We start from the raw sequence: 14919 nt of genomic DNA on the forward strand, positions 1-14919 counted from the left end.
CCTGCAACAGTGCGCGCAGTCGCAGAATATACCAGGATGTGCTGCGTAATCCCAGAATTACCAAGATATAAAAAGGGACCCTGGCGGGGGTGAGGTGCGCGCCGTTGGTGGAGCCGAGACTCCCCGGCCGCCCAGCGCTGTTTTGCTTGCTATTGCTTACTCAATAAATTCCTTTCTATTATTAATGCAATGCTCTCTGAAAATTAATTAAGGGGGCAACTTATAACAATACCTGTGCTGCGGAATCTCAACATTGCAGCGTGCTTTTGGAATGCAACTGGGAGTTGGCTGTTGTACTGGCTGTACATGGCAAGGTTTTGGCAGCAGGGGGGCTGCACAGGTGGCCTCTGTGAAGCTACCCCATGTTAGATAAGGGACGGTTTCAGCTGGCTCCAAACGGACCCACTGCTGACCAGAGCCAAGCCAGTAAGTGATGTTTGTGCCTCTTGGAGAAGAGATTTAAGGAAGAGAAAGAACTTTCCTGCAACAGCAGCTGGGAGAGAGGGCTGAGAGCCAGCCCTGCAGCCCCCACGGGCAGTGCAGCAGGAGGGCAGGAGGTGCTGCAGGCAGGCAGCAGCAGTTCCCCTGCGGGCTGTGCAGGGAGAGGCCCCTGGTGGAGCAGGCTGTCCCCCTGCAGCCCATGGGTCCCACATGGAGCAGATCTCCACGCTGCAGACCCCCCATGGGTGGAGGAGCCCCCGGTGGAGCAGGTGGATGTGGCCTGGAGGAGGCTGCGGCCCATGGAGAGCCCCCGCAGGAGCAGGCCCCAGCCCGTGGAGAGGAGCCCATGCAGGAGCAGGGGGTCTGGGGGGAGCTGCCGCCCACCCGTGGGGGACCCGTGCTGGAGCAGTTTGCTCCTGGAGGATGGATGGATGGATGGACCCCGTGGGACGGAGCCGTGTGGGAGCAGTGCCTGAAGAGCTGCTGCCTGTGGGCAGCCCCCCAGGCTCAGTCCGGGAAGGACGGCATCCCTGGGAGGGACCCCACGGGGAGAAGGGTCAGAAAGTGAAGCAGCGACGAAGATGAAGCGCTACAGACTGACTGCAGCCTCCATTCCCTGTTCCCCTGCTCCGGTCGGGGGGGAGCTGGATGGTGAGAAGAGTGGAATGCTGGATGAAGCTGGACGGTGGGAATGCGTTTGTACTTTGCTTTTAGTTTCTCACTGCACTAGCTTGCTAGTAATAGCTAATAAACTTTATTAATGTCCCCACGCTGAGTCTACTTTTGCCCGTGATGACGACTGCCGAGTCATCTCCCGGAACGGCGGCTGCGAGGCGCGGCCGGCGGCCGGCGGGGCTTGGCGCCGGCACCGCGGCGGAGGGGAGCGGGGAGGCGCTTCCGTGCGCGGCCGGAGGGCGGCGGCGGGCGCAGCGTGAGGAGCTGCGGGGCCCGCACCCGTCCCCGGGGCACCCTCGGGTCCCCTCCCGTGGCCGCAGCCCCCTCGTCCCGCCCCGCCGAGGAGCCTCAGCCGGCGGCAGCCGTGCCCGCGGGGGTGTCAGGGCAGCGCCGCCGCCGCCATGGATGAGGAGCCCGAAAGGACCAAGCGCTGGGAAGGAGGCTACGAGAGAACATGGTGGGTGCGGGTGCTGCCTCCCTTCCCCTGCCCTGCCTGCTCAGCCCCGGGGAGCACGGGGGAGGCCCCCCCGGTGCTGAGGCAGCGGCTGTTTTCGTGCAGGGAGATCCTGAAGGAGGACGAGTCGGGATCGCTGAAGGCGACCATCGAGGACATCCTGTTCAAGGCGAAGAGGAAAAGGTACAGCGCCTGCAGCGCTGCTTTCGCTTTGGGCCCCTTCGGCCGGTGGTGTCAGCGTGGCTGGCAGGCTGCATTTGGCCTTGCACCTTCAGCTGATGTGACAGTGCCTGGGAAGGAGAAGAAATAGTTTCGGATGTGTGCTAGCAGGAAGGTCAGGGCTTGCTCTGGGGGAACACTGTAAAGCTTCGTGATTGCCCTCCTGTGGAAAAGGGCTGAGAGGGATGGGGACACTCAGCCTGCAGAAGGGAGGGATCCAGGGAGACCCCATCGCAGCCTTTCGGTACCTAATGCTTGTAAAAATAATAATAATAATAATAATAAAAAAGTACCTAATGCTTTCAGTACCTAAGGCTTGTAAAAAAGCTGGAGGAGGAATCACTACTGGGGTAGATAATGATAAGATAAGGGGGTACGGTCTTAAACTAAAATAAGGTAGTTTTAGACTAGACATTAGGAGGAAATGCTTCACGCAGGGGGTGGTGAGGCACTGGAACAGGTTGCCTGGAGAGGCTGCGGGTGACCCATCCCTGGAGGTGTTCAAGACCAGGCTGGATGAGTCCCTGAGCAGCCTGATCTAGTGGGTGGCATCCCTGCGTATGGCAGGGGAGTTGGAACTGGATGATCCTCAGGGTCCCTTCCAACCTGCGCATTCTGTGATTGCAGTAGTTGGACTGATGAGAGAAAACCCTTCAAAGGTTTTTTAATATACAAAACATGTTTCAAGCTGTTTGTTGGTATGATGGCGGCAGATTTTTGCTTAAACTTCTCAGAAAAGCTGTTAGATAAAGTCTGAGTTTGTTTTGTTCCTGGTTGCATTAAAATACTCAACGCCACGTAAAACATTCAGAATTAAAGCTCATGACAATAACTGTATTTTTATTTTTATTTTTTGAGAGGCATGAAATCCATTTATAATTAATGGTTGACTTTATAATTTCCTCTTGTTTTCAATGGAAATAAGTGTCCATGGTTTATGGTTGCTTTATATTTGCCCAAACTCCAGTATTGGATTTGTTTCAGAGTTTGTTTTAGGCACTGCACTATCCATTCACTTGCAGCTTATGTAACTTTCTGTGTGTTTTAATAGACTCCACGAACACCATGGACAAGTTCGACTGGGAATGGTATGTTAATGTCTTCCCCTTGACTGTCCTGAGTCCAGAACTGCCTGAGTAGAGGTGGTATGCCTAAACAGAAGTAACTTTTGCTGACTTAATTTGCTTGAGACCGAAGTTTGCGTTCTCCATCATGCAGTCTTTTCTAAATGCTTTTTGCGTGCTCAGTGGCAGCAGGGGGTGTAAAGCATCAGTAGTTTTAGTGATTGAGGTCTGATGTGTTCGCTGCTGTATCAGGGTGTGAAGGTGTGCTCTGTGGCTGCAGTCAAGTTGCATATGCTTGCTATATTGAGTTTTCTCCATGTGAAAAACCTGTGTAATTTTAAGGAGTTGTAGATGACATTATTGCATGATGCGTCTGAAGTTTTACGTAAAGAGATTAAATGGGTGCAAACTATGCTTATTTTGTCGCTTATTTTCAGAGATAGAGAGTGGTGGGTGTTTTTCAAGATGGACTTTTGTTTCATTTCAAAGGAGAAATGGAAAAATGCATGAATTTTTTCAGTTGTTGTTTAGGGCATAGTCCTAAAAATAGTGGTTCAGCTCCATATTCTAAATTTTCCCTGTTTGAAGGAGGAAGTTGTTGCTTTTCTGAGTAAATAAAATAATGAACAGTACATTTAAATATCTGTTCTGTGAGCAGTAAAACTTGATCCTTCTGTTAAAATGTGAACCTGATGTAGAATTAACGTTTTATGTCAATAATGCAGATGCGTCACCTTTATGTGGTTGTTGATGGATCAAGGACTATGGAGGACCAGGATTTAAAACCAAACAGACTCACCTGCACTTTGAAGGTATTTCCATACAGAAAATTTTTCTCTTTATTAATCTACTGTTTCTATGTAAATCAATTTCATCTTGCGTTTAAAAGAAAGGCAGTCTCTTGCAATTGTGTTTTTTTTTTTGTTTTGTTTTTTGTTTTAACATATCCTCATCTCTCCTCTCATCCCTACTGTTTATTTCCCTTGTCTCTGTTGCTAACCTATAACTTTCCTTGGGCAGTTTGGCTTTGTTTTTTTTGAATAGCAAAAGCTGTATGGCATTAGTGTGCCTTGCAGGAGTACTTCTGTACAGCAGAAACAGCAAAACACTTCTGCAGTGTGGAAGCTAAGATAAAATGTTGTGTGTAATAATGGATGGAAGATCAAACACGCTTTCATTATACATTTAAATTTTTTTTTTTTCTTACCATAGTGTTTTCATAAATTCTGATTTGGATGGATTTTAGACAGGATTTGGATTGCTAGTTCAGACTGTAGAGGGCTCGAACTGTGTTTGCAGTGTTGTTAGAGAAAGTCGTAATACAAACCACTAAACTCTGAGTTTTGTAGATTTTGTACAGATTTATGCTTTTTAGTATATCTTAAACGTCTGTTTGAATAAACACTGATCTAGAGCTGCAGCATATAAAGCAAATTTGCTTTACAAAGTAAAGGATAGGAATAAAAAATTATGAAGGAGAAGGGTGGAAATGCTTGGGCAAAAGGAGGACAGTGGAAGGGATGGGCTTATTCCTCTTTAAAAAAAATAACAATACTGAATGTTTTGCAGGTACAAATTACTTAGGTATATGTGAAGCAAAACTGTATTAACTGTATTACTGTATTAACTGTATAACTTTACTGTGTGTAAAGAAAAACAGTCTCGGTTTTTCTTTATAGTTACTGGAATATTTTGTTGAAGAGTACTTTGACCAAAATCCTATTAGTCAGGTGAGTACAACCATGCAAGAAACAGGTAACAGAAATCTGTCTTTAAAAAGTTATTATTAGTAAACTTTTCAGTTGCTAGGTTACTTTCCACTCTTTTGTGATCAGTCTAATGAAATTCTTGGTTTTGCAAGAACTAGTGGAAATAAGAATTTATGTATTCTTTCCGTACATTCCTAAACATAAATCGAACACAGAAGTCTCAATTATATTACTTCAGATATTTGGAATTAAAAAAAAAAAAAAGAAAGAAAGAAAATAAAAGAAAAAAAAAGTGCCTTGTTGTAAAAGTAAATTGAAGTTACAGGAAAATGTGTTAACTGATCCATAGTGTTGTGGTGTTGCTGTTACATGTTCAGGAAAGCCTGTGTAGTTAAATAATTGTTGATCTATAAAGAAGTACGAAGCAAAACATAGCAGAGATGTAAATCAATGTATTTTTAAACTCATTAAGAAAAGGTTGGTCTTTTTGTTTCACCCTCCAGATGGGCTTAATTGTAACCAAGAGTAAAAGAGCTGAAAAAATGACAGAACTTTCAGGTAGGGAGGTGGTATCTTTTGTAAAAACTTCAGAGCTGTTGTCAGTATAGTTAATTTTGCAACCCGTTGATTAATTTTGTATTTGTTGACATCTGTGCATTCCTTGAGATTTGACAGGATGTTATAAAGCAAGGTTTCTTGAGTTCCTGCCTTCTGTCGCTAGCAAGCTATGTGTTTTCAGAAATGTAGTTTTAAATCTTGTCTTTTTATCGACCTTTAAAACCGGAGCAACTTTATTGAAGAGTCGGAGAATTCCGTAATGCTTAAAGTTACTTTGAGGTTAACAGAGTAAAATGAGTTCTGCCACTATTGAAACACTTTGTGAGGCAGTTTTCACTGTGATTCTTTGTTCATGTGAAATGCTTAGCAATATACAATGATTTTCTTCCTCTTTTGCTTCTTAAAGTTTTTAACAATGGAATATTTCTGGAGTAAATGTCTTTTTGTTGACAGATTGTTTTCCACGTTCTGACCATGAAGTTCAATTCTAAGGATGGACTTAGAAGTCATAGTTTGAAAACTGTTTCTGTACAAGTATATTATAAACTCATAAAATATATTCATTAGTCATAAGATACAAAGTTTAAATACTTAAATTCCTTTAACACGTTACTTTGAACTGTTTTATTCACTCACAGGTAACTCAAAAAAGCACATAACTGCTCTGAAGAAAGCAGTGGATATGAACTGCCATGGAGAGCCATCTCTTTATAATTCCCTAAATTTGGCCATGCAGACTTTAAAGTTAGTTTGTAAACTCTTTTGTTTTTGTTTTCCATAGTCATTGTAATGCTGATTGTGAATTTTTGAGAGGACAATTTTTTGCTGTTGTGTTTTTCTGGTTTGTTCTTGTTTGTTGGTATTTGTTCTTTAGAAGTAGTTTCTTGCATTGGACTGGTGTGAGTCTTTAAAAGGTAGCTTTACATCCTCTTACAATACTAACTGTTAACTTGTAGGATGATAGCATATTTAACTTTCTAACACAATCTCTGTTCAGAGATGTGCTTCTTACAGGAAGCAACAATATTTTAGAAATAAGTTTTTGATGTTAGGTTGTGTATAAATATAGTGATGATAGACCCTGCAGTGAATTTTTACTAGAGAGCTAAGGTATGAGACAGCAGAGTTTGGGATTAATAATGGTAAGAGACCAGTAAAATAAATAAGTTTGAATCTGATAGAAGTTTTTGACAGACTTCAGAAAGATAGACTTTTAAGTAAGTTAGATTTACAAACTTTATTTGCTGTGTGAGATCACTGAGATCAGAAAACATTTGCAGAAGAATGTTTATCAAGTAAGTTATAGCTAGAAACATTACCAGAATAAAACTGGCAGTCAATGTCACAGAAATGATCTGAAGGACTAGCTGAAAGAGAGTTTTCAATTAAGAAGTAAGAAGAAAGACAGGAGTTAATAGGTTTACATCTATAAACTGATCAGATATTTTTAAGAAGTTAGCAACACTGTAGTAAGTCTTCCAAGTTTGGAGGTTAATTTTACCTGTGAGAGTGTAAGTATAACTTAAACATTAGCACAAACAATTAGGTAACAATTAGACTTAATCAAATCTTGTATCTTAGAGAAAGTTTTGGGGTTTAGAAAGTGAAATTCTGGTGCTCAAAAGGAGCTTACCAAAGTTTTTCTTAGTTTATAGGCAACTTCCTGTCATGTCTTCTTCTGACTTTAGTACGTTGAAGTCCTTGCAAACTTTAGCATATGTATAGCTTGGTGTACAGAAGTCAGTTAACCATATACTTTCTTTAGGCACATGCCAGGACATACAAGCAGAGAGGTTTTGATAGTCTTCAGCAGTCTGACAACATGTGATCCAACCAACATCTATGATCTAATTAAGGTACAGAAGTGAAGTTTGACTACTACTTTGAACCTCCAAGCTGTTAGACTAAAAACAGATGGTTGCAGTGTCATCATCAATAAGTTTTTGTTTAAAACTTCAAACCTTTACTGGTCAGCATACAAATTTGATTATTCTTTCTTTTTCCACATGAAGTGTTTAAAAGCAGTTAAGATCAGAGTGTCTATCATTGGTCTAAGTGCTGAAGTTCGAGTTTGTACAGTACTTGCCCGGGAAACTGGTGGTATGTATCTGAACTTTTACAGTTATACTAATAAAAAAAGTTTAAAATCAAAATTAAGTTATTAGTTGGTAATTTTCTTCAATGCATGTTGGCATTAAAGGATGAGTGTTCTGTCATGCTAGTAGAAAATACAAAAGCTTCTCAAATCTGTGAAGTACAGTATTCAGTGAAATAATACAAGCTGCTAGACATATCTGTAGAGAGAAGAAATGTGTCTTAAAGCAGGCTTCTACCTATAAAACTGTATGATGTGGAACTTAGTGCAGCATGTTAATACCAGTTACTAAAAAAGTAACTCTTACAGTAGAATTACTACAGCGTAATGTTGGAGAAAATAAGGGCCCTGTAAGTAAACGTGCTGATGTATTAGTTGTAAAGCTTCTATTCAGAAGGATTTCCAAGATTATATTTCATATTTTTTTAAGATTTTTTTTTTTGACTTTTTACATGTTGTTGTTTTCTCTTATTTGTAGAATATGTTTGCATTACTTACCTGGTCATAATATGAGAGTAACGCATTTCTTTCCTCATGACAGGAACATACCATGTTATTTTAGATGAATGTCATTATAAGGAACTGCTAATGCATCATGTTAGTCCTCCACCTGCCAGTTCAAGTTCTGAGTGCTCCCTTATTCGAATGGGTAGGATATGGTTTTGTTGCAGTCCTGATGCAAGATCTGTAAATCTGTCTTTTTCTGCCTTTCTGTCTCTGTTTTAAAGCAAAACAAATGATTTTGCTCAATTTTTTGCACTTTTTTCAATTTAATTTTTACTTTACTAAGTAGATTTTTATTTATTTAATATTATTCCTACAAAGTAATAAGCATTTAAAGAAACCAGAAAAAATAAGATAAATTACACAACTGCAGTTGGAAAAAGTAAGGTGAAATAACACTGCCTGTATAGTAACTGGTGTGAATGTAAAGTGTTTTTTTTTTGTTTGTTTGTTTGTTTGTTTTTTTTAAAAAAAAGATAAACTGTATTTTGTTCTCCCTCTGTATTTACCCCTGCACAAGGCAGCCATTACAGAAGGGTAATGGTTGCACAAGGCAACTGTTAATTGTCTGCAAGACCCTTCTATTTGGACACATAGTATGTAGTTTGTTAGCACCACTGTTGTAGTGGTCTTTCATTCATTTCATTCAACAAATGGATTAAGTACCTTTTCTTCTCCTGATGTATTTCTCAATAAAATTAAGCCTGGAGTTAAACTAGAATAGCAACACTAGTACCACTGGTTAGAGCGTTAATTTCTCATCCATGCACTTTCATAGATAAGAATATATTTATACATAGATTTAAATACTGAAGCAATTTACTCATTGGAGATAAAACATAAACAGAAGTAGTGAAAATAATCTGGCTATTTGAGATGATCTGTAAAAAAAAAAAAAAAAAAAAAAAAAATTGGCATAGAAAGACCAGTGTCTTCTACAGCCTCCATGAAGTGCTATAGTCTCGTCTGTCATCATAACTGCACTTGGAAGAAGAGTATGTTCTTGGCGTATGCTTATTATTTTTGCCTTACTAAGAAATCACTGTTCAAGCAAGCATTCTTGTAGTGCCCTTTCTGCTTTCCTACTGTTGCACATCATCATCTTTTTTAATTGGTATTCAGAAACTTGCTCCAATGGGTTTCAGTTAATATAAAGTTAATGAAAAGCTGTTCTGTTTTTTATAGCTGGGGAAAATAAAGGATTTGTTGGTGAATGTATGTAGAAACTGTTAGGAAAATTTGCTCCCTGTTAAGAATGCCTTGCATCCTGTAACAATGAACAAAAAAAAAAAGAGATTCATTAAGTGTTTAGGATAATCTTTGAAATTCTGCATTACCATAAGAAAATGAAATACTATTATTATGTTTAAAATCAGACTTTTTTTCTTCAGGTTTTCCTCAGCACACTATTGCTTCCCTGTCTGATCAAGATGCAAAGCCATCCTTTAGCATGGCGTAAGTAGACTTGATTATAATTCAATGAACTGATTAGAATGCTAGGTTAGAATTCAAGTCATACTTAGCCATATTTAGCAAATCTGATTTTCAGTGAAAATACCACAAAATAACATGAAAAAGGACTAGCAAGTAATGTGTTATGACTTTTCGGTTGAAATCTTGCTTTTATTTGCAATCCACTATGTGGCCATAGTTCTCTCTTTAAAATATGCTTTATAAAATTTGTATTTAGAATTTTTTAAGATAGTAAATAGCTTTTTTTTTGGTACATTTATGCATACTACCAATTTCAAATGCATTTCTTAATTCAAATATTTATATCCTTATAAAGATACAATGATGATAAATAAGAGTATTATCTGTAATAAAGTTTTTTATTTATTTACCGAGGTGACATAAAAGGAAAATTTAAAACAGAGGCCTTGTTTGCTTGGTGTGCCAGTGCTCATAATGAAAGGAATCATAGTCTTCAAGGATAATATGAGAGTCTGAATTTTCAGAAGGAAACAGTCTGCTCTTTGAAAGAATAGGTACTGATGTACATCTTACAGTCAGTACAGGATGTTGGGAGGCGAGTAGGAATATTGATACGGATGTCTTGAGTACCTTTTTTTCTAACGTTTTATTGACTCTTTTACATGGGAAAATTCTGGTCTTTGTTCTGTTTCCATAAGAAAATGTGATTACTGATATTTTACCCATATTAGTAGTTTTCTGACACTTCCATATGCTTGGAAGTGTTGTATAGAAGCTACTGTAACTGCTAAAACTTTGTTTTGAGAACCGTACATTTTTTCAGTTTGTTCTCGTACATATTTGATTGTCTTTCTTTGTTCCAGGCAATTGGAAAACAACAGTGAGCCAGGTCTTACACTGGGTGGGTACTTCTGTCCCCAGTGCAGAGCAAAATACTCTGAACTTCCTGTGGAATGCAAAATCTGTGGTGAGTAACAAGAGAAAGTGAGCAGATGCATTATGTGTTAGTGATTAAGAGTTACGGGGTGGAGAAATGAAACTATACTTAGCAATTAAAGGACAGTTCTACCTTAAGAAGCCTTCATTCATGTACTGGAATTTCAGCTTCATACAAGAGTCTTTCCTGTACATACAAGGGACTGTGCCTGTAATAATAAAACTTTATCATACGGGTAACAGTAAATAATCTCCTGTTGTTCATGTGCCTGTTTCTGAATTCCAGAGTGTGTGCAAAAATGTTACTGACAAGAGCCTAGATGGAGCATAAATGTATCTTGTTATGTTAAATTGCATAGAATATATGTTTGCAACAGTTATATCAATTGTTGCTGTTGTCGCTTTCTGGGATCAAGGTGATGATAGAAGGGAAAGGCAAGAACACCAGAAACACTTGCTAATGAGCATACGTTGTAGTAATACAGCAAAACATAGTAAGTTGTAGGTGTTTTACTACCCTTACATCAGTGACTAATAGATGTTCTGGATTGACCAAGTAACTGACAAGCTGTCATTCACATTTGTGGAAGAGATGAGATTGTTGTATGAAGGATGTTGAAAGAGGTTTATACACACCAAGATTTACTTGCAAGGTCTGTAACTGATTGCTTGCAGTCACCTTAATAGTAGGAGTTGTTTTCAGGGAAAATAAACATAAAGGAGTTGGCAGATGGAGTGAGGGGATGATGGAAGGAGTGACTGCATTGTTTAATCAGGATCAAAGAAAGCTCTTCAGCCTTCCAAAGCTTCACAAACTGCAAACAGTGGTGCTTTTCCCTGCTCAATGAGGGCGGGAGGATGGATTAACATCTTTTGTAGTATTAGTATTGTGTGAGCAACAGCGATCCACCTGTTAACTTCCACAGGCATATGACTAAAACGCGGTAAGTCTTATCAAGATACTGTATTTGGCAACAGGATGAAATAGTTTGGAATCATCTTGTTCTAGTTTGATTTCCAAATGTTGTTATCAACATTAGTTTCATTTCAGCAAGGTAATAGTGTAACTCAGAAATTCTTTATATCAGGAAGATATTCTCCACAACTGCAACAGACAGCAAGAGAACAGAACAAGACTCTGAAAGTTTATTTCAAGTGTGAGTGGGTGACAAAGAATTTTGGGCTAGCTCATGCTCCAGCATGAACCTTTGTCAGCTTAAATATGCCTATGGCATGCTTTGCCAGTGTTTTAGCAGGCTGCAGTATTACCTTGTAGTGTGGCACCATATTGACTGGTCATTTAATACAGCAGTATCATCACTACCAATGATGAATGCTGCAACTAGATTTAATTGGAAGACCCTTCTATGATTGTGTTTTGTTTTTAAGATGAAGATGAGAAACTTGTTAAGTTTTCAACTCTGTGTTGTAAACATACTTCTGAAGATTGACTTAAACCTTCTAGTCAGAAATCTCAACAAAACAGAATCATTACTTGTAAGATTTCTCATATAATAATAACAATGTATTTTTATTTGCAGGTCTTACATTAGTGTCTGCACCTCATCTGGCTCGATCTTACCATCACTTGTTCCCTTTGGATGCCTTTCAGGAAATGCCACTGGAAGAATATCAGGGAGAAAGGTATGCAAGTAATATTTGTGATAGTGATAACATAAACTATAATAGTGGTAGTGATAATATAAGAATATCTAACAGTAGCTTTCATACTGTGGGAGACACTTTTGAATGTTTTGTGATTTTTGGTCTCCTCTGGCAAGAAGTGCTTCTAGTTACCATTAGTAGTTATCCTGTGTATCCAGTTGAATGGCTGAAATGGTTCCTATTAATGGTTATTATGTATGATTAAGATGTTTTTTTAACACCACTATATATAATCTTGTCACTTTTTTCAGTTAAAAAACACAATTTTTCTTCTAGGTACTGTCAAGGCTGCCATGGAGAAATCAAAGATCAAAATGTAAGTATGTTGAACTGCATTGCAACTTGCATTGAGATATAGAAGACAAGTAGAGATAATCCTGTTGACTATTTTTCTGAAGGCCAGAAAAATACTTGGGGAAGTTTTTCTCATGTCATAGTTCTCTGTTATAGTCAGACAATTGTTGCTGTACTGTAGTGCTGTAATTTTCTTCTAATTTAACTTGTTTCTCTATCTTTTCCACACAGGTTTATATATGTAAAGTATGCCAGAATGCATTTTGTGTGGAGTGTGATGTGTTTGTTCACGATTCTCTGCACTGCTGTCCTGGCTGTATTCATGAGCACCCTGCTCCCATATCTGTATGATTTCATCTCTTTTTTAGAGATTGTCATGTCAGTTTCATTCTTGTATAAACCCATTTTGTTTATTCAGCCTTGGATTTCAGTGAGGTGCCTCAGAACAAGAAGGGCCTGGATGATTTCAGAAGGTTGGATACTGGGTTGGGAGCAAATTTAATTTTTACTTACTGTATTAATGATTTTATAACTGTTAATATATTCCTGAATTATCTGTAACTGATTTATTTTTCAAGTTTAGAGTTTTCTTGGTGTTACTGTTGATAACATGTACATTTGTAAATGTAGTAAAACTGGTTTTAAACTATTAACATGATGATTTGTGTCTGATTTGTTCAAAAAAAAGCTCTAAAAATATATTTTATCTATTGTTTTCAGTGGGTGGTGAATTATTCTGTTACGTTATATAGGGCAAAATATTTTTATAAAAACAAAGTTAATTTTTTTTGCAATTAGTTGGAGGGTAATTCAAAGAGAATTAATTTCAACAATGGTGACTGTTCACCTCAGCCTTCAGTAATGCTACTCAATTTCAGCTGCTACAAATGTGTTGAAAGTGCATGTTAGATTATAATGGTAAGGTCAAAAGTAATTGAATTCTGTTACTGCTGTGTATGTAGTTGTATGTTGTAAGTTCCACTTGCTTGTAGGTGTGCAAGCTTATTGAAAGGCCATTGCAGAGATGTAAGAGTTGAATTCAAGCAAACTGTGCTTAGGTAGTCAAAGAACTGAATGTAGTGATCTGTTTTGATTCTGAGTCTAGAATGAAGTAGCAGAACTGTAAGTCAACTGCTCCCAAAAGCAAGAAAGAATGGAAACTGAGAGGAATGTAAGATCACAGAATCACAGAATTGAAGGGGTTGGAAGGGACCTTGAAAGATCGTCAGGTCCAACTCCCTTGCCAAAGCAGGTTCCCTAGAGCAGGCTGCCCAGGTGGGTGTCCAGACGGACCTTAAATATCTCCAGATTAGGAGACTCCACAACTTCCCTGGGCAGCGTGTTCCAGTGCTCTGTCACCCTCACCTTGAAGAAATTCATGTTGGTGCAGAATTTCCTGTGCTCTACCTTGTGACCATTACTCCTTGTCCTGTCCCCACAAACCACTGAAAAGAGGTTGGACAAATCCCTCTGTCTCCCACACCTCAGGATTGATGTGATCCCATCTCACTCTTCTTTTCTCCAGGCTGCACAGACCCAGGTCTCTCAGCCTTTCCTCATAAGGAAGATGCTCCAGGCCTCATATCATCTTTGTGGCCCTCCGCTGGACTCTATCCAGGAGATCCCCGTCTTTCTTGTACCGGGGAGCCGTACTCCTCCCGAGAGGACAGGCCCTTTTTCCATGTTACATAAACCTTCCTCTTCCTTTTGATCTTTTGAGCTTCTTACTCATCCACACACATTTCCTGCCCCCCTTCCCCGATTTCCTACTCTTAGGGATGCACCGGTCCTGAGCGTGGAAGAAGTGCTACTTAAATGTAGCCCAGCTCTCACAAGCACCCTTGCCTTCTAGCAACCTAGCCCATGAGATACTCCCAAGCAGGTCCCAGAAGAGGTTGAAGTTGGCTCTCCAAAAGTCCAGGATAGCAATCCTTCTTTTAGCCTTACTTCTTCCACCAAGTTCCATCTTGAACTCTACCATCTCATGGTTGCTGCATCCCAAGCTGCTCCCAACCTTCACATCCCTAACCAGCCCATCCCTCTTGGTAAGGACAAGGTCCAGGAGCACCCCTCTGCCTCATCGCCTCCTCCACCACATGCATCAGAAAATTATCTTCAACGCATTGTAGGAACCTTTTGGACTGTGCATGCCTGGCCGAGTTGCTTATCCAACAGATGTCTGGAAAATTGAAGTCCCCCATGAGAACCAGCGGCCGTGATTGTGAGGCTACTACCAGCTGCTTGTAGAAGGCCCCATCGACCTCCTCCTCCTGATCTGATGACCTGTAGTACACCCCCACAACAGTATCACCCATACCAGCCCACCTCTTAATTCTCACCCATAAGCTCTCCACTTGTCCTTCACCCTCCCCCAGATGGAGCTGGGTACACTCTAATTGCTCCCTCACATAAAGGGCAACCCCACCCCTTTGCTTTCCCAGCCTGTCTTTCCTAACAAGGACATATCCCTCCGTGACAGCGTGCCAGTCATGCGAGCTGTCCCACCATGTTTCTGTGATTGCAACGAGATCGTGGACCTGCAACCGAACACAAATCTCAAGCTCATCCTGTTTATTACCCGTGCTCCACACATTGGTATACAGGCACTTTAGGGAAGCAGCAGGCACCATTACCCCTGGAGAAATGCAAGAAGAAGGAAATTCGAGACAGCGTATCAGGATCATTACCTTCTCTGAGGAGCCCTCGGACGATCCTATGGGACAGCTCAGAGGTTTTTCCCTACTATCTTCAACAGTGACAGCAGTGACAACTTCCCCCAGCCCTTCTCTGTCACTTTTAGCTCCCCTCCCTTTCCCCCATCAAAGCTAGCTTAAAGCCCTGGTAATCAGCCCAGAGAGCTTGCTCCCCAGC

The 14919-nt window shown here is 40.2% G+C and overlaps 1 protein-coding gene across 2 annotated transcripts; it reads left to right on the forward strand.

Moving 5' to 3' along the window:
• The first annotated feature begins 1355 nt into the window (after window positions 1-1355).
• On the forward strand, window positions 1356-12701 carry GTF2H2 (general transcription factor IIH subunit 2). 2 transcript variants are annotated; one of them, XM_084503328.1, is made up of 15 exons: window positions 1356-1573; window positions 1676-1753; window positions 2841-2877; window positions 3579-3665; window positions 4533-4583; window positions 5066-5120; window positions 5759-5864; window positions 6886-6976; window positions 7133-7220; window positions 7757-7864; window positions 9111-9174; window positions 10017-10120; window positions 11631-11733; window positions 12031-12070; window positions 12280-12701. In XM_084503328.1, the coding sequence occupies exons 1-15, from the start codon at window positions 1518-1520 to the stop codon at window positions 12397-12399; spliced, it is 1188 nt and encodes a 395-aa protein (XP_084359454.1). In that variant the 5' UTR covers window positions 1356-1517; the 3' UTR covers window positions 12400-12701. The 2 variants fall into 2 exon arrangements, with proteins under 2 accessions (XP_084359454.1, XP_084359455.1); XM_084503329.1 differs by lacking the exon at window positions 12031-12070.
• The last annotated feature ends 2218 nt before the right edge of the window (window positions 12702-14919 follow it).

This window comes from Aythya ferina, assembly GCF_964211825.1.
Source record: "Aythya ferina genome assembly, chromosome: Z".
In the NCBI taxonomy this organism is placed as follows: Eukaryota; Metazoa; Chordata; class Aves; order Anseriformes; family Anatidae; genus Aythya; species Aythya ferina.

What these genes read in the sequence shown, in the direction of transcription:
- GTF2H2 (XM_084503329.1), top strand. Translation starts at nt 1,518, where the DNA reads ATGGATGAGGAGCCCGAAAGGACCAAGCGCTGGGAAGGAGGCTACGAG. An exon ending in GACTCACCTGCACTTTGAAG is followed by an intron (nt 3,666 to 4,532) that starts GTATTTCCATAC and finishes TTTTCTTTATAG; the next exon opens with TTACTGGAATATTTTGTTGA. An exon ending in ACATCTATGATCTAATTAAG is followed by an intron (nt 6,977 to 7,132) that starts GTACAGAAGTGA and finishes TTCCACATGAAG; the next exon opens with TGTTTAAAAGCAGTTAAGAT.